Source organism: Megascapheus bottae, chromosome 2 (assembly GCF_031878675.1).
Source record: "Megascapheus bottae isolate mThoBot1 chromosome 2, mThoBot2.hap1, whole genome shotgun sequence".
In the NCBI taxonomy this organism is placed as follows: domain Eukaryota; kingdom Metazoa; phylum Chordata; class Mammalia; order Rodentia; family Geomyidae; genus Megascapheus; species Megascapheus bottae.
Window position 1 is genome coordinate 23,830,723 of NC_143510.1, and position 25,197 is coordinate 23,855,919.

A 25,197-nucleotide genomic window follows, 5' to 3' on the forward strand; every position below is an offset into this window, starting at 1 on the left:
AAAGAGCCAGTTTCTAAAGTTACCTGATATCTCTATCATTAATAGAGAAGAAGACAGAGCCCTGTTGGCAGGAATTACAAGTAAGGAGGGAGGCAGCTGTGGCCATCAGAATGTAGCCCAAAGGGTATTTGTGGTGGGACTTTCTGCATCTTGGCTGTGGTGACAGATGGTGCACACATCTACACATGTGACAAGATAACATAACTAAACACACTTGCTCCTAAACCGGTTTAAAATATACTACACTCATACAAAATATAAGAAGGAAGGGACGGATACGTGTGGCCTATTATTTCCTACAATGAAACATCAATCTATCATCCCAATTCTAAGGACTGAAAAAAAATAAGAAAAAAAAAACCAACAACATAGGAATAGAGACTAAGTAGTAAGACACTGGCTTTTTGGATAGGCAAAACAATGAATTCTGGCTCCACCACTCATCACATATGGAAGCTTGAGCCAGTTCTTTTAATATCTCTGTACCTCAGTTCCCTCACTGAGTTGTTTTGAGGATTAGCTCAGAATAACCAGTTAATACCTGGCAGCTTTTTAAAATGTCATTATTATATAATCCCCACTTACCATGTATACTGGATCATAAAAATAGTTTGTCTTTTCATTTATTAGATTGCCTAAAAGAATAAGCAGTCTGGCTTCTGTGGGAATTTAATACCAGTAGGTATTCTGTGTTTCATTAACTTCAGCTCAGGTCTTGATTCTTTCATGAAGCTTACTCTGTTCTATTTATGTATATCAGACAACTCATTATTTAATGAGCTGTTCCTTTTTCAGTGTGCACTTGTGAAACTATAGCTGCCCCCTTGGCTGCTGTTTTGGCTATATCACAACTTGTTTATTCTAGCAGCCCATGTTCGTGGTGTCACTTACCTACAAATCAGACTTTTCTCTTGAATCAGAGTTTCTGTAAGTGTGTTTTTCAATTTCCAAACATATGATGGGAGATCTTTCTGGCCTTACATTATAAACTTAATATAAATCCTTTAAAATACTTTAAACTTCATTTGTGGCTTAGCATGAACTCAGTTTTGGTAAACATATGCTTGGCAAGAATATGTGTTTCTTAAATGCTGAATGTACAGTTTTATCTTCATTTAATCCCTTGAATCATCAGTCAAATATTCATTCTCCTTAGTAATTTCATCTAAGTTGACCTCTATAAGGAATTATTATAATATCCCTCTGTGATTGTAAATGTGTCATTTTCTCATTCTGCAAATTTTTACTGTATGTAATTTTGGCTATAGTGTCAAGTACAATCAATTTAGAACTGTTGTTTTCCTGGTGGATTGTCATTTGGTCATAAGGGAGAGATACTCTTATGCCTTCCGAAGTTCTTTGCCTTAAACATACTGTTGCACAGTATATTTCTCAGTGGTTCCGGATTCACAGGGTAGATGTTTTTCTCACCATCTATAGCACAGGCTTTTCCCTTACAAGCTTTTTTGCTGCCTCTCCATTAAGCCTCATTTTTTCAAGGCTATCATTTCCATAAAAGTTCTCATTTCAAACTTCTTGCCACATACAAGCCTAAGATTTTATCTGCCTTCTCTATGAAGATTGCAAAACTCAGTCTTTTAAGCCAGGCACCAGTTGCTTATACCATCCTAGCTACACAGGGAGCTGAGATCTGAAGATTGTGATTCTAAGCCAGTCTCTGCAAGAAAGTTCATGACTCTTAATCTCCAATTAACACACACACACACACACACACACACACACACACACACACACACACACCCCACAAATTCAAACTTTCTTTTGATTAAGATGGACTGCCATTGTTGCTCCTCTCCTCCCTTCCTAAGCCCTGGCACTATAGTGACAGCTCAGGCATACTGTCATTTGTAGATTCAGGTTTCATCCTCTGAGGATTCCCCTTGCAGATTTGTATATACATTTAAACAATGTAGTTTATATGGTCTTTAGTGTTGCTCTGCATTTGACATGGGTGTGTGAAGAGAAATATTGATTATTTGATTGATAAGTATGTCCTGTTGTTCCAACAACTTGTAAGACTTTTGTATTTGCCTTTCTGAGCTTTTTCATTATGTGAATTACAGTAGTCTCCAAAGTTTCATTGGATGCGGGATGCCCAGGTTGGGTAGCCAAACCTACAAAGACCTGTTGGGTCCATTTTTAATGTTTAATTTACAAACTTAAGGATCTTTATAACCATCACATAGCAAAGTAGCATTAAAATCATATTGCTGCTTATTTGATAACTCTTAAATAGCTAAAATTAATTTATACTTGCTTTCATTAGAAAGCATAATTTTCAAGATTTTATATATAAGCAAACTGTAGTGGTGATCTTCTGTCATAAGGAAAAAAATCTTCTACCAATATTTCACTCATTTAATGAGGAATAGGTTCATAAATTACAAATAATATAATAGTATTATTAATCGTGAATTATAACTAATAGAACTTACGCAGTTGTATTCATGAGGTTTTTAGGGGTAGTGAACTTTGGAGCCTTATTCTGCAACGTGGAGAGTCACACCTTGTAAACTATGTATACATCCTATTGTGTGTCTTAAAACTATCATAGTTTATTCTTACCCTAAAGGTGTTTGAATTTCATAAATGTACAAAAACCTTTCCAAGCCAGGTGCCAATAGCTCACATCTGTAATCCTAGCTACCCAGGAAGCTGAGATGTGGGGATCAAAGTTCAGAGCCAGCTGGGCAGGAAGGTTCATGAGACTTATCTCCAATTAACCAGAAAAAAGCTGGAAGTAGAGCTGTGTTGGAGTGTTAAAGCATTAACCTTTAGGCTTTAGCTCAAGGATGGTACTTAGGTCCTGAGTTCAAGCCCCAGGACCAGCTGCCCTCCTCCCCCCCAAAAAAGAAAACCTATATAACTGGAATCCAACACAAGATGTTTGAGAAATTAGTCAATTTTCCATTCATGAAATTTCTGTAATTCTAACAGGAAATTCAAAATGATCATAACTGTATGTGCCTGTAATCCCAGCACATAGGAGGCCATCCTAGAGTACGTAGTGAGACATGGTCTAAAAGAGAGAGAGAGAGAGAAGTAAATTCAGTTCCTAGACCATCAGTTAAAAAACAGGACTCTGTAAAGGCAGAATGTCCTTGCTTTGCTTTGATGTTATATGTTCCATTTTAAATTATTTTTGTTTATTGGTTATTCTCATGAACCTAAGGAAAAAGAATGCCATATTTTTACCAGTGACCTGGACTGTTTTTGTCTAATAAAAGCTTTTCATCTTCTCATAGGTTACCTTCCGAACAAGAATCTATCACTGTAATATTAACAGCCAGGGTGTGATCTGCCTGGACATCCTAAAGGACAACTGGAGTCCTGCCCTAACCATCTCTAAGGTCCTCCTCTCCATCTGCTCACTTCTTACAGACTGCAACCCTGGTAAGACTTGAAATCTGCCACTGAACTGGGCCTTGTAGAGATGAAATGTCACACCCTACAACTGGTTTTGGATGCCTATAACTGCCACTGAGCCCATTGTTACTGAGTTCCCACAGGACATAGCTCATAATTCACTTGTTTTCTTTATTTGTAAATTAGGTCTTTTCATGAATCTTTTTTACTGCTATGGTGTGCCAAAAAAATGTGTAATATGGTCAAAATGAATGAAAGATAATTTTAGATGAGAAAGTGCATTTGAAGAATGCATTAAATTCTCCTGCCAAATAATAATACAAATTGAATAGCTTAATCTTTAATTAGAGCCTACTAGAAGATGTTAATTTGAGAAATGTGGGCTATTAAAATCTGGTAACAATCAGGCGGCCCCACACAGATGTGACCTTTTGGCATCTTAATGACCATGTGTCTGACAGGCTATTAGAATAAAAAAGCTGAACAGCCGGGAATAGGAAATTCAACTTCCCAGGAACACGGGAGAGTTTATGGCGGGGCCTTTCTCACTTGCTGGTGTAGTTAACACTGTAATCCTTAGCCCTGTGCACTTGTACATGGAGAGTCTGTCAAGACAAAATCCACCTGCTGATTGTTTACACACTTGGACTTACTTTAGAAAATACAGCAACCCGAGGGTTAGGGGGTTTGGTACTCTCAGTGGGAACATTCTTTACTAATATTAATACTGCCCAAAATCCCATCTCCTGTGTTTAGTACTAAACATTTTTCTTCTTTTATGTGGGATTTTGTTTTTGTTTCATTTTTCAATAATAATTTTTAGTGAAGAAATATGAAAATATTTAGGATGCTTTAAAGTAACAATGTTTTTAACAACAAAAAAGGAATCATGTGAGATGATTATCAGATTTTATTTATTTATTTATTTTTGTGGGTCATAGGGCTTGAACTTGCCTGGGCGCTGTCCCTGAGCTCTTAAGCTCAAGGCTGCTGCCCTATCCTTGAGCCAAGCCCCACTTCCCATTTTCTAGACATTAACTGGAGATAAAAGTCTCAGGTCCTTTTGTGCCAGGCTGGCTTTGAACCTTGATCTCAGCCTTCTGAGTAGCTAGGATTACAGACGTGAGCCACTGTGTCTGGCTGATTTCTTTTTTTTAATTACAGTTTTTATTTGTTTTTGTTTTTTAGAGATGTTTACAGAAATGTTTGTAGATAGTTTGATGTCCAGAATTCAGTACAATCCATAAAGATTGGAGGTGGTGGTGGAGTATAAAAAAATGATAAGATTGACCATTGAATCTGAATGGTTATTGCTTGAGGATTCATGACACTGTTTTTCCTTCTTTAAATATGTTGAAATTTTTCAAGATAAAGATTCCTTTTATAAATTTCCAAAACACCAATGATATAATCTGTCAAAGGTGTTGGTTTCATTCTGTGCTTTGGGGAAGATCTCTGGACTCTAACCTGGTGGTGCTTATTTCTCTTCCCTGTCATCTGCCTTCAGATATTAGGCTGCCTTCATACGCCTTTGCCCCTCTTTTAACAAGCAGAACTGCATAGGCTGGGTTCAGTGAGAGGGGTCAAACATCAGGTCTTAGGTCAGTGAGATGGTCCCTCTCTGCCCCCCGACACTTTTCCAATGAAAACCAAGTATGAGTTGCCCCATCACAGATTTATGCAAATCTTTATTAGAACAAATAGAGCTGAGAGTGGCAACTAATTAATCCTGAGTTCTACTCAGTAGTTAAGCTGAGGCAGAGCGCAGCTGCAGTTTCATGGGCAAGCGCTTTATTCTTCTCAAATGGGCTGAGCAAATGAAGAAGAATTTGCCCCATCAGCTTGTACATAATGATCTGCAGAAGGTCAGATGAATAGCTCCTTCTTCCACATCACAGCTCTGTTTAGATTACTTAAAGACTGTTTATTTTAAAAATTACAATAATGCCATCCGTATCCATAAATTGCCTCTGATAACTTGGCTTTAGGTCTTATTGTTTGTGTTTGGCATGGCTATGCTGAGATACTAAATTGTGTTACCAAATTTTCAAATTTTCTAGGTGATAATGACTGTTGGTAGGTGTGACGCCCACCTATCCTCTCAGTTGTGTGCTAAACATAGATAGGAGGAAGGAGGATCATGATCCATTTTAGCCCGGACAAAAAGTGAAAGCCTATTAAAAAAAATTAAAGCAAAAGCAAAAAGGAATAGAAGTATTGCTGTATAGATAGATATCTGCTTAGCAAGTGTGAGGCCCTGAGTTAAAATTCTAGTTGTGCCAAAGAAAAAACTTATAAGTCAAACTAGATTATATGTAATGGCTGAAGAGTATCCTACAAAGATACCTGGTGCCAAATGGACTTTTGAGGGGAGGATAGGATCGATATTGAGGTTTTAAACTCAGGGCCCTTCTGCCTTCTAGGCAGTGGTTCTATCACTTGAGTTATGCCTCCAGCCCTTTTTTGCTTTGGTTATTATTTAAGTGGGGTCTCATATCTTTGTTCTGGCCTAGCCAGCCTACACTGCAATCCTACTTACTGATTTCAGGCAGGCTTCACCACCTCTAGTTTTTTGGGTTTTGATTAGATATGATCTCCCTAATATTTTACCTGGGCTAGCTTTGAACCACCATTTTCCAAATCTCCACCTCCCATGTAGTAAAGATTATGGTCATTAAGTGCCCCATCCCCTGCCCCAGAATTATGTTTTCTAACAATAATTCCCAAGAAAGCTGTCAGCTAACTGCATGGCGAACACACTTCACTGAGGCCAAGGTATGTGGAATAACAATAGTCCTCGGTGGAAGCCTCCATTTACCTGAGGGATGTGGATGCCCCAGATCAATATAGGTTGGCGCATTTAACTTCGATCCTAATCAGAATGTTTTTGTGACTGCAGAAATACCTTAGTGGGATCACAATGAGAATTGTGGATAGCTTAATGTTACAATTAATCACTTGACTTCAAAAAGTTAATAGCCTAGGTTAATTATGTAAAAGTTTTGAAATGCAGGATTAGTGTTTGAAGGAGAGTTATGTTTGCTTATTTAATTCTCCGGAAAGATGTTTTAAATTCGGCAGTGCTGTAACTCAACAAAAAAGCCTTTAATTTGTACTAGGAGTTGCATTTGGGGAATTCTGACTTTCTGTTTCATTCATAGTGTTCATGTCCTAGGGATGATATCTTAAGGTAAAAAGAGAAGAGGGTTCTATATATATAATTCCTCAATGACATGTTTATACTGAATTACTTCTTTTCAAAAATGGAAGTGTCTTCAGGGCTTGAAGTTTGTTTTTTATACTAATGATCCTTGCTTGTTAAATTTTGTTTCAATCAAGGATCCTGCAAGATAAATACCTAATTTTTGTTTGAGCTTAAAGCTTTGAAACTCCTGGCCAAGTGTCTGTCAGTTATATTTGCCTCATAGTGTAAGTATACATTTTAACACATTGCCCTTAACATTTAACCATGACTGCCTTGTTTCTGCATAGCATTTCTCTGAATGTTTAATTGCTCCATAACATAAATTTGCTGGTGGATTTGCTGTTACTACAGTTTTTGATAAGAGTCTCTTGCTTTCCCTCTAGTTTTTACTGGTTTGGAAATTGAACACATGATACAAGTTCTCTTGAGTTTACATTATAGAAGATATTGTTTCCCTCTTACAGATCATCAGTGATCTATTTTATTATTTCTATGCTGGGAATTGAACATAGAGCCTCACATGCTGACCACATGACTGACCTGGCATTTTGCTAGAAGATGCACAGAAGTGACAGGCTTGTCCAGATCAGACTTACCCATCTGTACACTCTCAAAACTCTGAGGTCTTTCTCCACTAAAAGTAATTCCCCATTAAATGTAATCATATATCTGTACTTCAGGTGTTTTCTTACCCTCAGTTATCTTGAGGAGTGTGTGTGTGTGTGTGTGTGTGTGTGTGTGTGTGTGTGTGTGTGTGTGTGTGTAGCATTCATTAGGTTATTGAGCAAAGCTGTGGAAGCACCACATTCTGTTTTCAAAATGGCATTGAAAACACAAGCCACTAAATTAAGATGCAAATCCTTCCCATCCACCAGCACACAACCTCCACTGGGAATATGTCTTCCCACAACTGTTTATAGGGGCTGATTCGAAAGCTTACTTTCTCTTGCTTGAAGAATTTCTGAAAATCAATAACTTGTTTAGATCTAAAAGAACTTTAGGTCTAAATGAATTTATTCTTCAGCGGGTGTGTATATGTGCTCACGCGTGTGTGCGCACATACACACACCTATGCACACACAGCCAGTCCTGTGGCTTGAACTCAGGACCTGGTCACTATCCTTGAGCTGGTTTTTGCTCAAGGCCAGCTCTCTACCGTTTGAGCCACAGCCTCACTTATGGCTTTTCAGTGATTAATTGAAGGTAAAAGTCTGATGGACTTTCCTGCCTAGGCTGGCTTTAACTACGACTCTCAGGATCGCAGTTCCTTAGTAGTTAGATTACAGACATGAGCCACCAGCACCCAGCTAGTCTACACTATTTCTTGTTTTTGTTTTTGTTTTGTTGTCAGTCATGGGGCTTGAACTCTGGTCCTGGGCATTGTCTCCGATCTCTTCAGCTTAAGGCTGTTGTTCTACCACTTGAGCCAGAACGCCACTTCCTGCTATTTTTTAATGAAAATAATTCAAGATTGATTTTTAAATTCATGATTAATTCTCTCCATTGTAAAATAAAAACATTTTTAAATAATGAAGAAAATTATGTAAGAATTATATATTTTAAATCAGAGATCTTTCCTGTCCCTCTTAGAAATGTCTCACAGGTTTTGCTGCTGGTTTTGTTGTTGTTGTTTTGTTTTGTTTTGTTGTTGCTTTTGGTTTTTTTTCTTGACTTTCTGTTAAAATTGTTTTATTGAGCATTTTTTTTTTGATCAGTGGTGGGACTTGAACCTGGGCCTGGACACTGTCCCTGAGCTCTTCAGCTCAAGGCTACTGCCTTACCTATTGCCGTAGCACCACTTCCAGTTTTCTGGTGGTTAATTGGAGGTAAGAATCTCACAGACTTTTTAGTGCCCAGGCTGGCTTAGAACAGAGATTCTCAGATCTCTGCTTCTCAAGTAGCTAGAATTACAGGCAAGAACCACCATGCCCAGCTTGAGCAAAAATAATTTTCTGCAAATTTTTGTTACTTCTCAGCTCAATGAGATATATACATCAGTCCACTTGCTTGTGATAGGCTAACGGGCCTCATGTCACAGCTACCCAGCCCACACTACTTGGGTTTATCTACAACTTCTATTAGTAGAGACATAACTGTGTCAGACTTTCTAGGCTGTTTTTTTCCAGCTAAACTTTTTCTTGTATTTGTTGTCTAGATGTTCAGATGTCTAGATGTACACAGAAAGGTTTCAGGGGCCATGCACAGGTTGGGATTTTCCACAGGTGTCTTTTCTGCCACTTAAAATATCTAGTAACCAATAGGCACAAGGCCTTGAGTTCAGACTTCAATACTGTAATAAAAGGAGACAGAGAGAGGGGCTGGTGATAATCATATCCAAGGATACAGAACAAGGTATCTAACCCATTGTCTTTCTCGGCAGATAGTAGAGCATTACATAAAGCTATACTTGTTAGCCTTTCATGACTCTACACAAACCCTACTGGACTTTGTCTTACTCATCAGTGACCTTTTTCTTTTCATCCAGGATGATTCTTACTTTGCTTTGCTTCACTTTAACTCCGTAAGGTAAAAGCGGTTGACCTCTGTATATTCAGAGACTATATACTCAAGCCACTTTCCCCCAGTCTTTAACTTGTCTTCACCTTTCTTCCAGCCTGCAGTATATCCCTCTTCTCTGAAAGAATCACCGAGCTGCTACCAATCCAATGATAAAGGAAGTCTATCTCACTTTTCTTTTTTTAGGGAAGAGCTTTGTTGGGTATAATGTGAGTTATTTCTTCTTCTTTGTCCATTTTCCCATTAACAGGTATCTTGCATTTTCTAGCCCCTTGATTTTGTTATTTTTCTCTCAACTCTTAGTATTTACTGCACCCAGTAAGATGTTTACAAATAATTTTTGTGAGGGGGTGGTCATGGGGCTTGAACTCTGGGCCTGGGCTAGGATTACAGGTATAAGCCACTGCTCCTGGCAACAAATACTTAAAAAAAAAAATTAAAAAGATACACAGATAACCTAGCTACTCTGGAGGCTGAGATCTGAGGAGTGCAGTTCAAAGCCAGCCCAGGCACTAAAGTCCATGAGACTCATCTCCAATTAATAGCCAGAAAACCAGAAGTGGTACTGTGTGTGACTTAGGGGTAGCCTTGAGCTGAAGAGCTCAGGGACCTAGGCCCAGAGTTCAAATCCCATGACCAAAAATAAATAGATAGATAGATAGATAGATAGATAGATAGATAGATAGATAGATAGATAGATAGATAGAGAGATAGATAGAGAGATAGATAGAGAGATAGATAGATAGATACATTCACACACACACACACACAATCACTCAAGTGTCACATGTCTTTGAATCACAAAAATAATGTGCAATATCTGTTACCCTAATCTAATCTTCGAATATGCAAGTACACTAGCCAAGCTAATGGCTCCAGTTCTGATTTTCTGTCAGCACTCAAAAGTGATATAGTTAGTGTCAGCTCTGAAAATGTAGCTGAACACTGTGAAAAATGTTGGCGTTTTTTGCCAGGTTCAGTCAGTACATTTCTTCATAATGTTATGGCCTTTTCCCCCAGTTAAACAGCTTCATTTTAAATGTAGTTTGCAAAACATATTAAATATAAAGTGCTATGCTCTATAAGTACCATGCCAAAGCACTATCATATACAAAACATAATAACCTCTGATGTTGTGATTTCTTTGTCCTATATATAAATATCAGGGTCTGAAATGAAAACATTCGAGTAAATCCACCTTGCAAGATGGTTTTATGTTGCCTAGCTCTAAGCACTACCCTAACTTCTCTAAGCCATAATCACATGCCTTGTATGCATCTTTCCAACCAACCTACCAATACCCTTTACAAAACTTAGTAATGTCAGACAGATCATGACTACAATGCAAGGTTATACTTTACAATGTTAAAAGATTTAAGTCAGAAAAACCAGATTTTGAAGCTGTCAGAAAAAAACTGGAGTCTCAACACAGCTCTCTTAGTTTTAGCTGGTGACCTTAGCAAAGTAAGTGCCCTCATCTTTGAATTGAAAACTGTACTTCCGACCCTAGCTTGCCAGCATTATTATATGAAAAAAAAAAACGATGTATATAAATTTTTGTAAACACTTTGAAAGCTGTGTCATTACATAAAATGTATTCAACTGAAGGCCCATATTAGTGGTGTGAGGTGTAGTGATAGCTATAAAAAGCAGGGCTTGGGCCAGGAGTTTAGCCTAGTAGTAGAGGGATTGCCTAGCATGCATGAAGACCTGAGTTCGATTCTATGTACCATCTACATAGAAAAAAAACGGAAATAATGCTGTGGCCCAAGTGGTAGAGCTCTAGCCTTGAGAAAAGTCCAAGGACAGTGCACAGGCCCTGAGTTCAAGCCCCAGAACTGGCAAATGATAATTAATAATAATAATATTAAAATTAAAAAGCAAATTGTTTTGGTTTGGGGTTTTTTTCCTGTAGAATATCTTCAAATAGCTTCATAGTTTCATATTTGAAGTTTGCATATGTGATAGAATTTGTTTTCTGTAAGGAGTCAAATTAAGTTCAATTTACTTTAGCCTTCTATCTTTACATTTTATATAATTTAAGTATTTAGGATTATCCTGTCAACTATAAAATTATAGGAAGTAGTACTGTGGCTCAAGTGGTAGAGCACTAGCCTTGAGCTGAAGAGCTCGGGAGCAGCTCCCAGGCACAGAGTTCAAGCCCCATGGCCAAGAAAATAATAATAATTATTGTAAATATGCTTCTTTATTCCAAGCACCTACAATGCATATTATCTGTCCTTTCATGCTAATCACCCTACTCTAAGCCCATGTCTTTGTTTTAGTCTGTACTGTCTCTGTGCTTCTTACAACAGACACATATCTTAGATCTATAGGTAAAGTTTACAAGTTTAGGGCTGGATCTATGTATCAAGTAGTAGAGAGCCTGCTTAGCAAACACAAGATCCTGACTTCAAGCTCCAGTCCCACCTCCACATCCCACCCCAAGAAAAAAAGATGATGAGGATGTAGCACACTTGTAGATCACTCAGTACTTGCCTAGCATGGGTTATATCCTGGATTCAATCCTCAGCACTAAAAATAAAAGGTCAGGATAGCTGGGTGCCAGTGGCTCACACCTGTAATCCTAGCTACTAAGGAGGCTGAGATCGGAAGATCATAGTTCAAAGCCAGCCTGGGCATGAAACTCTAACCTCCAATTAACCCCCAGAAAGCCCGAAGTGGTGCTGTGGCTCAGGTGGTAGAGCACTACTAGCCTTGAGCCGCAGGGGTCAAGGACAGCACCCAGCCCCAGAGTTCAAGCCTCAGGACTGACAAATAAGTTTGGAATATATCTTTCAGAAGGTAGACCACTTGCCAAGCCTGCTTAATGCTCTGAGATCTATCCACAGCATTGCAAAAGGAAATAAGAGAAATCATCACCCAACAACAGTCTAAATATATTTAATTCCACTGAACTATGTATAACATAATAATTGCTAAAAAGATAGATTTCATATGTACATGTATGTGTATATTATATTTACATATGCATGTTTCTTTGACATGAATAATCACTTTCTAAAAGGCCACTCCACAGGGAGGCCAGGTTTCCCTAACATTGACCTCTATCTAACAGAGGAGGAGAGATGGGGAGTTGTTTAAAAAAATGAATAAATTCTTGTATCAAAGTCCTTACTCTTGAGAAAAGACTTGACTAGAAACAAATCATCACTTAAAACCAGAAGTTAAGAGCCAGAGGTTTTACTTGGCCAGCTGTTGAAGCCTTCAGTCTTAGGACACCTGCTCTATTGTAATGCTCTATCCACTCACCACCCATACATTGTTGTGGCCTGGCTACCAGCTCCTCCCTGTTAGGGAGCCCTGAGTACCTGTATCATTTCTGTGGCCTATCTCCCCTCAGGTGGGCCCGAGACTCTCACATCTGTATTGCTTCAGAGAATAGAGGCCAAGATAGAGACCTTGTAACTGTTCTTTCTGAGCCATCAACTCCCTTTGCTAGGGTGGGTCCCTAAACAATCAAGCACATTATCCCCGATGCTCTGTGCTATAATCCATTTCCTCCTAAAGGTGCCCACCCCTGCCCCCAAGTCAGCTTTAGCAGTCAATATAAAAGGAACTTCATGAGAAAGGAAAATTCTGTGGGCAACATTCCAGAAGCTGGTATAAGACAAATCACCCTGAAATACGAAATTTTCCTAAAACCATTCATCTCCCACATCAGTTGTAACATACCTGCACATTACACCCCTACAATGTCTTCCAGGAACCCATTTCAGCCCTTTTAGGCTAAGATGGGAGAAACTGCCTTTGTAGTTTTGAAAGATTTAAGAACCTTTTTTTATGCAGAAGCCAGGAGTGATAGATACCTAATTGTTTTCTGCTTTTATTCTGTGTAGCATTGGGTTCTCTTGCTTTAGTGAACTAGCTACCAATATTGGTATCTGTGATGGCAAAGTTCCAGTATCTTTTCCAAGATAAACTCTGGCTATAAAGTAACTTGCTCCTGGCAGGTTAGGCACTCCACAAGTCACTCTGTTAAAGAATGTCCAGCAGTAAGCAGTCTTTTCAAATAGTTCTGCAGGTGCCTCAGTCTTTTTAACAGAATTTTAGTTACATACTTTCTTGTCAGATACTGTTCTCACAGATTTCTAAATGTAAAATCACTCTCCTGTTCACTAGTAGTCATTTAAAATTAGTCTTTTAATAGATAGTCATGGCAATTACTACTAATTACTGTAATTTTAGCGCATTCCTCAAGCTCTCAATTCAAAGGATATTTATTTTTAGTGCCAAAAGTTGAGAGAAACTGTACTTGGCACTGAGACCGGGGTATTCTACAGAGGCTGCTGTCTCTCCTGCCCCAGGGAGCTACTTCTAGCCACTTCCTGTTTAATGGAGAGTGAGTGACAGAGAAGCAGCCCCACAGAGCTGAGTTGCCTGATTGGCGCAGAGAGTGGTATGATTAGAAAGGCAGGGAGAAGCTGAGAGTAGGTTCCCCTGGGAAAAATGTGGAGGTGACTGACTGAGAAACATAACCATAGGCCTCTTCCCCTCAAGGGAGAATGAGGAGGTGGAAAGCCTGGTTTGCTGTAAGTACTCTCATGCTTGGGAAGAGCCAGTGGAAGTCTTTCCTGTCAGCTGCATTTTGGCATCCACATCCAGGCTTAATATGCCAAAACATTCATAAAGCACTAATATAACTGTATGGGGCAATAATGCTTAAGAGTTGATAAAGGTTAAAAGATAACATGCTGGCAGTACCTAGATCCAAAAACATTACCATCCCTTTCAGAAAAGACATCAAGGTGTTTTAGGGAACTTGTCTAACATGTGCAAAGGTCTGGCTTGATGTAAAAAAGAAAAAAATTTAAATAACACATGAAATCCAGCTGGGTGTTGATGATTCACACCTTATAATCCTAGCTACTCAGGAAGCTGAGATCTGTGGGTCACTGTTTAAAGCCGGGGAAAATCCCTGAGACTCTTCTATTCAGTTAACTGGCTGGGGGGGAGGGGGAGCGCTGCCAGAAGTGAAGTCATAGTTCAAGTAATTAAGTGCTAGCCTGGAGCAAAAGAAGCTCAGGGACAGCACACAGGCCTTAGGGTTAAGCTCCTGGACCAGCACAAGCTCGCAAGTCACACACACACACACACACACACACACACTTGCAATACACAAGAGTTCCCACCCTCCCTTTCTCTTCCCTGCCCCTCCCCCTCCAGTGTGAGGAATCAGTAACTAGCCCTCTGCAAGGCAGCAAGTGAGCCATCACCCCAAAACCAAATTATCCTGTACTTGGAATTTGGACTTCCCACATCTAGAACTATACAAGAAATGGCTGTTGTTGGCCCTATCTGATCTTTGGTTATTCTGTGTGGCAGTTGGAAATGTTTAAAGTTTTAGCAAAAATCTCAGTAAGAGCTCTATATTCCCTATCTCTTCCCAGGGACTAGGAGTGTGAATTACACCCAAATTTCATGATAAGCTCTGTTTGGCTGAATTGAGATATTGTTTTTCTTATCGAAGTACAAGGTAAAAGGGCTTTAAGAAATGGTCAGTCACCAGAAGTGAGAGGCGTGAACATTTTTGCAGTTGAGGAAATGATCATTTAGCTGTAGCAGGAGGAAACGTGTGGTTGTCACTCTGAAGCGAAGTCTGCACACCAGAAATGCTGAGACCCTGGTCACTGCTTCTCAGTCTACAATAGCTTCTGGTTCAAATTGTCCTTTTTTTTTTGTAGGGGGGTGGGGGGTGGATCATGGGGCTTGAACTTCACTCTACAGCTCAAGGCTACTGCCCTACCCTTGTGCCAAGCCCCACTTCCCGTTGGAGAGGAGGCTCAGGTCCTTTTGTGCCTGGGCTGCCTTTGAACCATGATCCTCAGATCTCAGCCTCCTGTGTAGAACAGCCTCATGTGTAGATAGGATTACAGACATGATCCCCCGCACCTGGCAAATTCTACCTTTTTTTTTTTTTTTTTTTTTTTTTTTTGCCAGTTCTGGGCTTGAGCTTAGGACCTGAGCACTGTCCTTGGGCTTTGTCAAGGCTAGAGCCTCTACCACTTGAGCCTCAGCACCACTTCCAGCTTTTTAAGAGTAGATTTTTGTGTCTAGGTACTGGTGGTTTGCACCTGTTATCTACCTACTCTGGTGGCTGACATCTGAGAATCTGGGAAAATTCAAGGAGACTCTTATCTCTGATTAGCCAGCAAAAATGCAGAAGTGGAAGCCTGGCTCAAGGGGTAGATTGCTAGCCTTGCTTGTGCAAGAAAGCTCAGGAACAGCATCCAGGCCCTTAATTCGAGCCCAAGGTTTGGTGCACACACACACACACACACAAAGAAGATTAGATTGTGTGAATCTCTCTATTTGGAGCTGACCCTATCTGTCCTATCAGTTTTACCCTGTAAACCCAATTACAATCCATACACAGACCAACTCCAGGCAGATAAAAATGTAAGAAAAAAACAGGAGACATTTCTTTACATTAATTAGCAATGATTTCTTATATATCACACCAAAACAAAAATGAACATTGGCTTCATCAGACTATAGTAACTTCTGCATAGCAAAGTACACCAGTCAACAAAATTATAAGGCAGCCTACAGATAGGAGAAATAATTTGCAAACAATGTATTTAATAAGTGGACAGTATGCAAAATATATTTTTAAGTCAAATAACGCTATAGTGAGAAAACATATAACCTGCCAACCATGAGGATGCATGCTGACAATGTCCATACTTACACAAAGGCAGGAGGAATGAGAGTTCAGTGCCAGTCTGGGCCACAGTGTTACTGAATCACCCTTTAAATATATAATTATGGTTAGAATTTCATGTCTTTTTATTTCATTTTGTTTGGTTTTGCATGGTGCCACACAATTGTAATCCCCACACCCTTGAGGCCGTGGTGGGAAGATTGAGAATTCTAGGTCAGCCTTGGCTGTCTCAAAAAGAAGTAAATCATAGAAGTGGTGCTGTGGCACAAGTGGTATAATAGTAGCCTAGAGCTGAAGAGCTCAAGGACAGTGCCCAGGCCCAGAGTTCAAGACCAACCAAAAACAACAACAACAAAAGAAAGTAAATCATATACTTTTTTCCATGTATATTTCAGAAATTTAGTATTTCTTTTTCTGTCCTATCAAATGGGAGAACAATATTTATTCATTTATTCATAGTAGTATTGGGGAGTTAAACTCAGGGTCTTGGCACTTGCTAGACAGGTGCTTTGCCACTTGAACCATACCTCTAACCCTTTAGCCCTTTTTGCTGTAGGTATTTTTAAGAGGATTCCCCAGGATTTGCAAAAAAAAAAAAAAAAAAAAGTAAGCATGTCAGAGTCCTGTCTCCCTGCATTTCTCACTGTGGTTCTAGAGTGTGATGTCCCTTGAAGGTCACATTAGAGATCCTTTTGTCAAAGACATATCTATAGTAGTAGCTGGACAAGGGTAAGTCTTGCCTAATGAGAAACACCTGCCAAAATCCTTAATAGCTTGATAGCTTGATGCCCTAACAGATCAAGTTACAAAAACATTTCACCATGACTTAAAGCAGTCTCAAACTTACTGTGTCTTGTTTGCATACTCTCCTATCCTCAAAAATACATTGCTTAATACCTTTTAGTCTTTTGATACAGGGTGAAAGCTCACATAAATGCATATATTCCACTTTATTATACTCCCTCAGATTTATTGTTTATATACATTTTTTCACTTCCTAGATAATGTGGAAGCCGTTCTGGTAAGTTAATCCAAACTGTGATATTATCCTGATTTCAAAATAGCCTCCAAGAAAAAGGCTTTGGAGGTGCCTGCCAGTCAATCTGCAGAGTTCCTGTAAAATAAGACTGTTTTCATGGTTTGCTTACAGACTTTTGTCCTTAATCTAACTTGTGGTAAATTGGGGGTGATAATAGAAAGATGACAAATCCCAACTCTGAATATTGCAGTTTCTTAGCTAGGTACTACCTTTGAGGAAAGATGGACATACTCAGGCGCCTGTCTCAAAACTACACTTCAGATTGGATGCAGTGACTCACTCCTGTATACCTAGCTACTTAGGGGGCTGAGATCTGAGGATCACGGCTCAAAGCCAGACTGGAAACTAAAGTCCATGAGACTCTTATTTCCAATTAACCAATTTCCAGAAAACCAGAAGTGGTGCTGTGGTTCAAGGGGTAGGGTAATAGCCTTGAGCTGAAGAGATCAGGGACAGTGCCCGGGCCCAGAGTTCAAGTCCCACAACTGTCAAAAAAAGAAAAAAAAAACTACATTTCACTAGAATCATCTAAATGTTATTTTTCAAACAGCTTAAATACCAAAACCAAGTTTCATAGACATTCCCATTCCCTTGATTCACTTTTAGTATCATCTAAGAAATTCCAATGAGGTCCATCTAGTAAAGTCAGAGAAGTAATGTCTCAACACAAGTGTAACGTGATGATTTGCTGTGGGGACAGGCTGAGCTCTATAGATCTTAGTTTAGACAGATTAAGATAGCAAGCTAATGAAATTAACATTTAATTCTTACATTATCCCTAGAGAAATAATTCCTCGTTTTTGTTTTAGTTTCTAACTTCATTATAAGTTGAGGTTTGGCTTGTCTGTCATGTGCCTTTTAAAATGTCTAAGTGCATCTGATTAAGCACTTAACATCACTCCTAGGGCAAACAATCTCAAAGAGCCACTGGGCCTAGAAGGCATTACAGTCCCAATTTTTCTGCCTTGTACCTGTCACCACCACCACATACACAACATACACACTGTCTCTCCTTCTACTTCTTTCTTTGTCTCCCTTCCCCTTCCCTCCCCTAAGGGCCTTTTGTGTCAAAAAGATAGTTAAGAGATTTGAACTTAGTGAAAATGAACATTAGATTTGAATTACTAAGCTAATTTTCATTTCTTATTTAAATCAAAATTTACATACTCTCCTCCAGTCATGGCAGCCCTATCTGCAATGACCAGTTTATATCTTTCCTTCTTTCCTTTTTGTTTTTCAATGTTGAGTCCAATTAAAATATTGTGAGTTGGAATGTGGTTCCAAGATACCATGCCAGCCTAACATAAATGCATCCCTGGGTTTGATCCCCAGCACTAATCAATGTGTGTGTGTGTGTGTGTGTGTGGTCATTTCCAAGAACAACCACTATGTCTGTCCATGAAGAATAAATCAGGAAAATCTTTTAAAACAACTGATACTTCTTTTATAAGTAAAAAAAGAATTGTTTGTGCAGGTGTAAATGTGTTCTCATTCATAGCCTCTTTCCCTCCCACCTCAAAAAATATAGTTCTCACATATAATCACTATGCAAATCTAGTCAGCGTATTTACACCAGGAACAAATATAACCAATTATAGAAAAATGGGTGGAGATGTTTTAAGCAGTCATTAGATCTCTCAGGGTAAGGGGTTGAATTAAACTTCATAAGGCTGCTATAAAAATAACTATTTTAGGGCCGGGAGTTTGGCCTAGTGGTTAAAGTGCTTGCCTAGCATGTATGAAGACCCAGGTTCGATTCCTCGGTACCACATACATAGAAAAAAAGCAGGAAGTGGTGCTGAGGCTCAAGTGGTAGAGCTCTAGCCTTGAGAAAGTCCAAGGACAGTGCTCAGGCCCTGAGCTCAAGCCCAGGACTGGCAAAAAAATAAAAATAAATAAATAAATAACTATTTTAGGGCTGGGAGTTTGGCCTAATGATAGAGTGTTTGCCTAGCATGCACGAAGACCCAGGTTCGATTCCTCGGTACCACATACATAGAAAAAAGCCAGAAATGGTGCTGAGGCTCAAGTGGTAGAGCTCTAACCTTGAGAAAATCCAAGGACAGTGCTCAGGCCCTGAGCTCAAGCCCATGACTAGCAAAAAAAAAAAAAAAAAAAAAAAAATTTAGAATTTAAATATGATTTTGTAATTTAGTGCATGTTACTACATTAAATTTTACCACCAAAGTTCAGCCTCTAAAAATATTCCAAGTGTATTTAGGGACCTTTCTGCCCATCTTACAAGTATTAAAAAAAATAGGGCCTTAACCTGTCTTGTTTCATGCAGAATTAAGAGTGGCTTTTGCATTTCCAAAAAAAAAGAATCAGTGTCCCAGTGTTGGTAGCTCATGCCTAACTATAATCCTAGCTACCCTGGAGGCTAAGATCTGAGGATCATGGTTCCAGACCAGCCTAGGCAGAAAAGTATCTGTGAAGGGGCTGACGGGTTAGTGGAAGGGGAAAGAACCTAACTTCACAGTTAAAGGCCCATAGGGTCAAGTGTTCAATCCTTAGCACACACACAAAAAAAGTAGGGGTGGAGGTAGGAAGAGGGGAAGGAGTGACATGGTTTTGATAGTATCTGATGAATAGCATTTGATTTATCCTTTCCACTGTTAGTGGTCCGTACAATCCCAGCCATGAGGCCAGGTTTCTGTGAATCTTTAATGATGTATTTTTAGAAAGAATTAAAGAAGTATAATGTAGACATTAAACCATAATATTAGCCAGTGGCTCACGCCTGTAATCCTAATTACTCAGAGGCTGTGATCTGAGGATTGCAGGAAAGTCCCTAGGACTCTTTATCTAGGAGGCTGAGGTAGGAGGATTGTAGGTTTCAGGCCAGTCAGGAATAATATAGCAAGACTCTCTCAAAAGAAAAGAAAGGGAAGAGAATGAAGGGGAGGGGAGGAATGGGGAGAGAAACCTAAATGTCAGTGAGGTCAGACTGGCAAGAAGACCTACAAGTACAGTTAAGAGAAATGGGACCAGTGAACTCTACTCATTTCATAATATCCAGTGAACCTTACTCTTTTCATGATACCCAGTAAACCCTACTCATTTCATGATACACAGTAGGTTTGCCCCTGATACCTCATTTTCTGCTAGAAGGAAAATAGAAACAGTTAGCAGTTCACTGCCTATGATAATGTTAAGATTTGTTTAGACATAGTTCTTTACCTGGCACTAGGAGACACAGTAAGAGTGTGAATCCTGGAAATAGAACTGCCCACTTGGTTGGGGCCTGGGAATTATATAGGAAGTTTGGTTGGGTGATAGAACAAGTTGTCATGGAATTAAAGTTCAGTTAATTCAAACAGATTCCAGTTTAGACAGAAAATAAAGCAGGAGAATACTGAAAACAAAGTTCAAGAATCTTTATAAGAACTGAAACTTTCAAACACTAAAAGAAGACAATTGCAAGGAATTAGAAAACAAAGCAAAAGGTTTGAGACAACGAATCGTTGTGTCCGCTTTATGCATACAGGATAAATATTCAACTCCCAAAAGTGAAGCCATCCTCAATAAAATGCCCAGCACCAACGTGGAGTCACTTACCTAAGTTCATCTCACCAGGGGGCCTGGTTACTCATTATCTTACTTATAGTTAACACTTTCTCCGTGGTCATCTCCAGTGTCCATGACAGGTTATTGCTTCTGTGATATAAGACTGAAGGAGAGAGGCTGGTAGGAGAGGAGTAAGTTGGCGAGCTTGGAGATGAAGAAGTGCTGTCTTTGATAGAAGTTATGGTTGGTTCCAGCTTTAATGGAAAATTCCGCAACTTACCCTTAAATGAGAGCAATAGGGCAAGGTCTCAGCCCCAATGTCTATGCCATCAGTGGACTTCTTTCTTGTAGAGAGCATCCATGTTCCTCCCCAGCTCCTTGACCAGATTTCCCACAGTCAGGGGTAGTCAGAGTGAGGCTCATGAGTCGCTGTGGCTTTGAGCCAAAGTATTTATATCTCTGGTCTCAAGTCTAGCTCCGCAATGCAGTAGAAATGACTGTGGGTATGTATAACGGAGCCTAAGTCATGGCTGCTGCATGTACACCCCGTTTTTAAGGACCAAGAGTCTGGCTTAGTGGTAGAGTGCTTGCCTGGCATGCTGAAGACCAGGGTTCAATTCCTCAGTATCACATACATAGAAAAGCCAGAAGAGAAGTGATGCTGTGGCTCAACTGGTAGAGCTCTAGCTTTGAGAAAGTCCAAGGACAGTGTCCAGGCCTTGGGTTAAGCTCCCAGGACTGGCAAAAAAAAGAAAAAGTATTTATTTTTAAGAAAATTGTACATTGCAAATGTTAGGTTATAGTTATTTTTATTCTATCAAAGGCAGAAGAAAATGAAGAGATTCCAGATATTCTGTCTCTCACAGATAGCATAAAAATAAAAACTTCAATTAAAGAGCACTTACTTATTTGTTCCTGACTTGCAGGAAAAATCATTATTTCAAAGAAATTTTTAACTAGAGAACTAATGGGAATAAGCCAAAAAGGCATAGACTATTTCCTCTTTAAAATTTAGCATTCATTGGGCTGGGATTTTAGCACAATGGTAGAATGTGTGCCTTGCATACATGCAGTGCAACGTTTGGCCTCGGCACTAAAAACAAAATTTAGCATCCACAGATACTAACAAATATTAGTGGAGATATAGAAAATTGGAACATTTGTGCATTGCTAGTAAACATGTAAAAGGGCACATGTACTTTGACCAAAAATTCCCATAGTTAACCATGTTTTGTTGTTGTTGTTGTTAAGTAGCTTGACAATTCCCAAGTAATTTGTATTTACCATTTAAAATTGTATTTTCCATTTAAATCTTCTTGTTCCAGCTGGAGTGTTTTAAGTGGTAAGGTTTCCATTTCTACATTTGGTAGAGTCCCAGAGAGTAAGGCAGAGGCGCAGTAGTTAGTTCTCAGTCTACTGGGTAGACTGTTGGGTTTCTTGTTATATAATGAATGTAGGACTAACAATCTTAGCCCAATTCTAGGAAACTTGGGCTAGCTATTGGGAATCTGAAGAGGGTGAGTAAGTTGAAGGATTTCCCCTCTACCCCCACCCCACCAGTCCTGGGGCTTGAACTCAGGGCCTAAGCACTGTCTAGAGCCTTCCTGAAGGCTAGCACTCTACCATTTAAGCCACAGCACCACTTCCAGCCTTTTCTGTGTATGTACTACTGAGGAATTGAACCCAGGGCTTCATGCATACTAGCACTCTACCACTAAGGCCAACACTCCCGTCCCCAAGTTGAAGGATTTTCAAAGAAGGAAGTTATATATCCATGCTTTTCATTTTTAGGAACTGTGCATTCTAGGACAATTCTACTCATTTTGTGACACTCCATGGGTTTACCCCTGATACCTCCTCATTTTCTGCTAGAGGGAAAATAGAAAATAAAGTGAGGCTGGCATGTATTTTAGAAGACTAGTTAAAATGTGTCATTACCCTACAGTACACCTTTAGTACTGAGATGGTGTAACACTGAGAATCTTCCTTATTAAGTATAGATTACATTATGCGTATGTCCATATTCTCTACTTTATGTCTAACACTAGCTTTTGTTTTATAATTTTTTCCTTTTAGCTTCTTTATTTCCCTGCTCAAATAAGTTCTCAACACCAAAGATAAGGGAACTAAAAATCAGGGCAGATAAATGAAGCTAAAGAATTTGAAGGACCCGACTCTGGTGATATCTCGTGTCTGTAATCCTAGTTCCTGAGGAGGCTGATATCAAGAGAATCAAGATTCAAGACCATCCTGAGCATTAAATCTGAGAGTCCATCTCTAGCATAACTAGCAAAGAACCAGGCTGGAGGTGTAGCTCAAGTGGTGGCATCCAAACCGTGGTACTGGCAAAAACAAAAAGAAAATGAAAGGAACTTGGAAAGCGTGTGGGCTCTTCAGGAACCTATTTCCTTCATATTTCTGTCAAGCATTGATGGGAGAGTGGGTTTTCTGTTTATAGCACCCGTAGGAGCTTGGCCTCTGGGTCTTGCCTTCTGTGCATCTGCCATTGCCAACTCCCCCAGAAAGGGCTGGCGTGATCACATCAAAATCTTAGGACATGGTAAATCATGATGCATGTCATCATTTCTGCCATCCGTTAGTATTTGTGTAATAATGAGTTATGTAGATGTTGATTGGAGGGAGTAAACCATTTCCTGTTGGATTTGCTATAATAGCTGCTGCTTGGCTGTATTGAGAGAGCCCCCAAATGTTCCCTCAGAACAAGCTAAGGGGCCTGGAGTCACTGCTGGTGTGGTATTAATCCAGGGTAAAGAGATAGCCGGCCCAGCTTCTTTGCGTCAGATGTGGCCTTGAAGAGCAGGAGAGCAGAGGAAAGGTGTGGGAGGACAGGTTACACGAATGAGATGTCTTGTGTGCTGCAGGGATATTCCCTTTCAGTGCAGCAGCTCCTTGCCCTGAGCTAGGATAGCTTTCTTAACACCCTTGCCTCTGTTAGGAGAAGAGGTGCTGCCACTTACTGACTGACTCCTGACTCTGCTTCCTTGCAGCCGACCCTCTGGTGGGCAGCATTGCCACACAGTACATGACCAACAGAGCAGAGCACGACCGGATGGCCAGACAGTGGACCAAGCGGTACGCCACATAGGGGCCAGCACGCCGCCCCCGCCGGCCCTGTGCAAGCACACTCACCAAGTGCATCGGTATCCCCGCCCACCCCTCCACACCTCCGTTCTTGTTTTCCTATTTTTATTAAATTTTGAACTGTTTTGAGATGGTATGTTGTTTTCCTTCCTCTCTTCCCTCTCTTTGCCCTTTTCTCTCTCCTCCCTTCTTTTCTCCCTAGTTTTCTTCCCTTTTTGACTTTTGTTAACTTGAAAGATTTGAGATATTTTTCCCCATCTCAGTGTGGATGGGAACCTCTGTTTTCAGTGCAAACAATGTTGAATCTGTAATAGTAAGAGCTTTCTTACAAAGCTTTGTATTACTGTGTGTCATTTTGGGTTTTGTTGTTTGTTTTATTTTGATTGTTTTCTCTTATGTGATCTTCGGAAAACTCGTTCAAAATTATATCTCGTTTTTACTTAAATGTAGTGCTTAGGATTAATTTTTTGTACTGAAGTCTTTATCGGTGGGTGCATGCTACTGGGAACAAGTTTTTGTACAAAAGCTTCAATCAGAATCACTGTGCATTACTGAGACCCCGTTTATCATAGGCTTCTGTCCCCATGCAGAAGACTGTTGGATTGAACAAAACAATATGTATTTTGATTTACTTAAAGTGCTTGTAAATTTCTTAGGGACCTGCCACTTTGGACTGTGGATGGGTTGATGTGCACTTGTATTATTAAAGCACTCAATAAATCACTGTGGCTGATACATGCACCTCTGGCGCCCGGGCAGTTGCTTTGTGTCCTGGTGACCTGCATAGCCCTGCAGTGAAGCTTGCCTTAGCTAATTCAGTTACGCTGTACAGGGTAGTGTGCATCTTCTGCATTTTCAGCTTCTAAACTTCCTCTACACTTGAGCTGCTTAGCATGTGAACTATCTCCAGCTGTCAATAACATGATAATTTTACGATTGTTTCAATGCATCACTATCAGTTTACTTCTGGTTGACATCTTTGCTCTTTCAACCTTCTTTACTCGGCAGTTAAAATATGACTCCACAAATAGCCTTTAACTTCAGGTGCAGCCAGAGCTGATCTCTGTTCTTAACCACTTTCACGCTTGTTTCTCTCTTCTTTTTCTCTTAAAATTTTCATAGTGATTGTCAGATAACTTCTTTGTTATTGTTTTTTTTCCTTCTAATTTTTTTGGGTGGCAGGGAGTGATATTGGGATTTGAACTCAAATCTTTTTGCTTGCTAAGCAGGACTCTACCCGTAGCCCCTTTTTAGCTGGTTGTTTTTGAGACAGGATCTTATTTTATGCCCCAGATGATAAACTTCAGTCTTTTTTATTTATATTTACCTGTTCTGCTGACATGACAGGTATGCACCACTGCCTCCAGTCATTGTGCGTCTTCCCCCTGTAGCTTAGAAGGCTGGGACGACAGACACCTGCCACTACACCCAGCCATTGGTGAGACAACAGACAAAAGTCTCACCAACTTTTAGGAGGGCTGGGCTGGGCTACCACAATCCCACAGTCTCCAACTTCCCAAGTCTATCTCCTAAGAAGTTAGGGTAACAGGCTTGAGCCACTACACTCAGCTCACTGATTTTGGTGACAGAAACAAGTATATCTGTGTCAGTCATGATCACACATTCCATGGCAGGGTATCTGCCTGGCTTGATCTCCAGACAGCTTCATTGTACAGGTATTGGAGCAGAGGAAACAAACAGATGGCTTGCTAATAGACAGTCAGGCTCTTTGGGTTTTTAGCCGTCACCTTACAA

General features: G+C 39.8%; 1 protein-coding gene across 1 annotated transcript in view; it reads left to right on the forward strand.

Moving 5' to 3' along the window:
* LOC150066577 (ubiquitin-conjugating enzyme E2 E2) overlaps window positions 1-23,887 on the forward strand; it is a 183,465-nt gene extending 159,578 nt beyond the window's left edge. The window contains exons 5-6 of the mRNA XM_090322168.1: window positions 3,267-3,414; window positions 23,349-23,887. Coding sequence (XP_090178294.1) covers window positions 3,267-3,414; window positions 23,349-23,446 — 246 coding nt within the window. The 3' untranslated portion in view covers window positions 23,447-23,887. The remainder of the gene's footprint in view (window positions 1-3,266; window positions 3,415-23,348) is intronic.
* The last annotated feature ends 1,310 nt before the right edge of the window (window positions 23,888-25,197 follow it).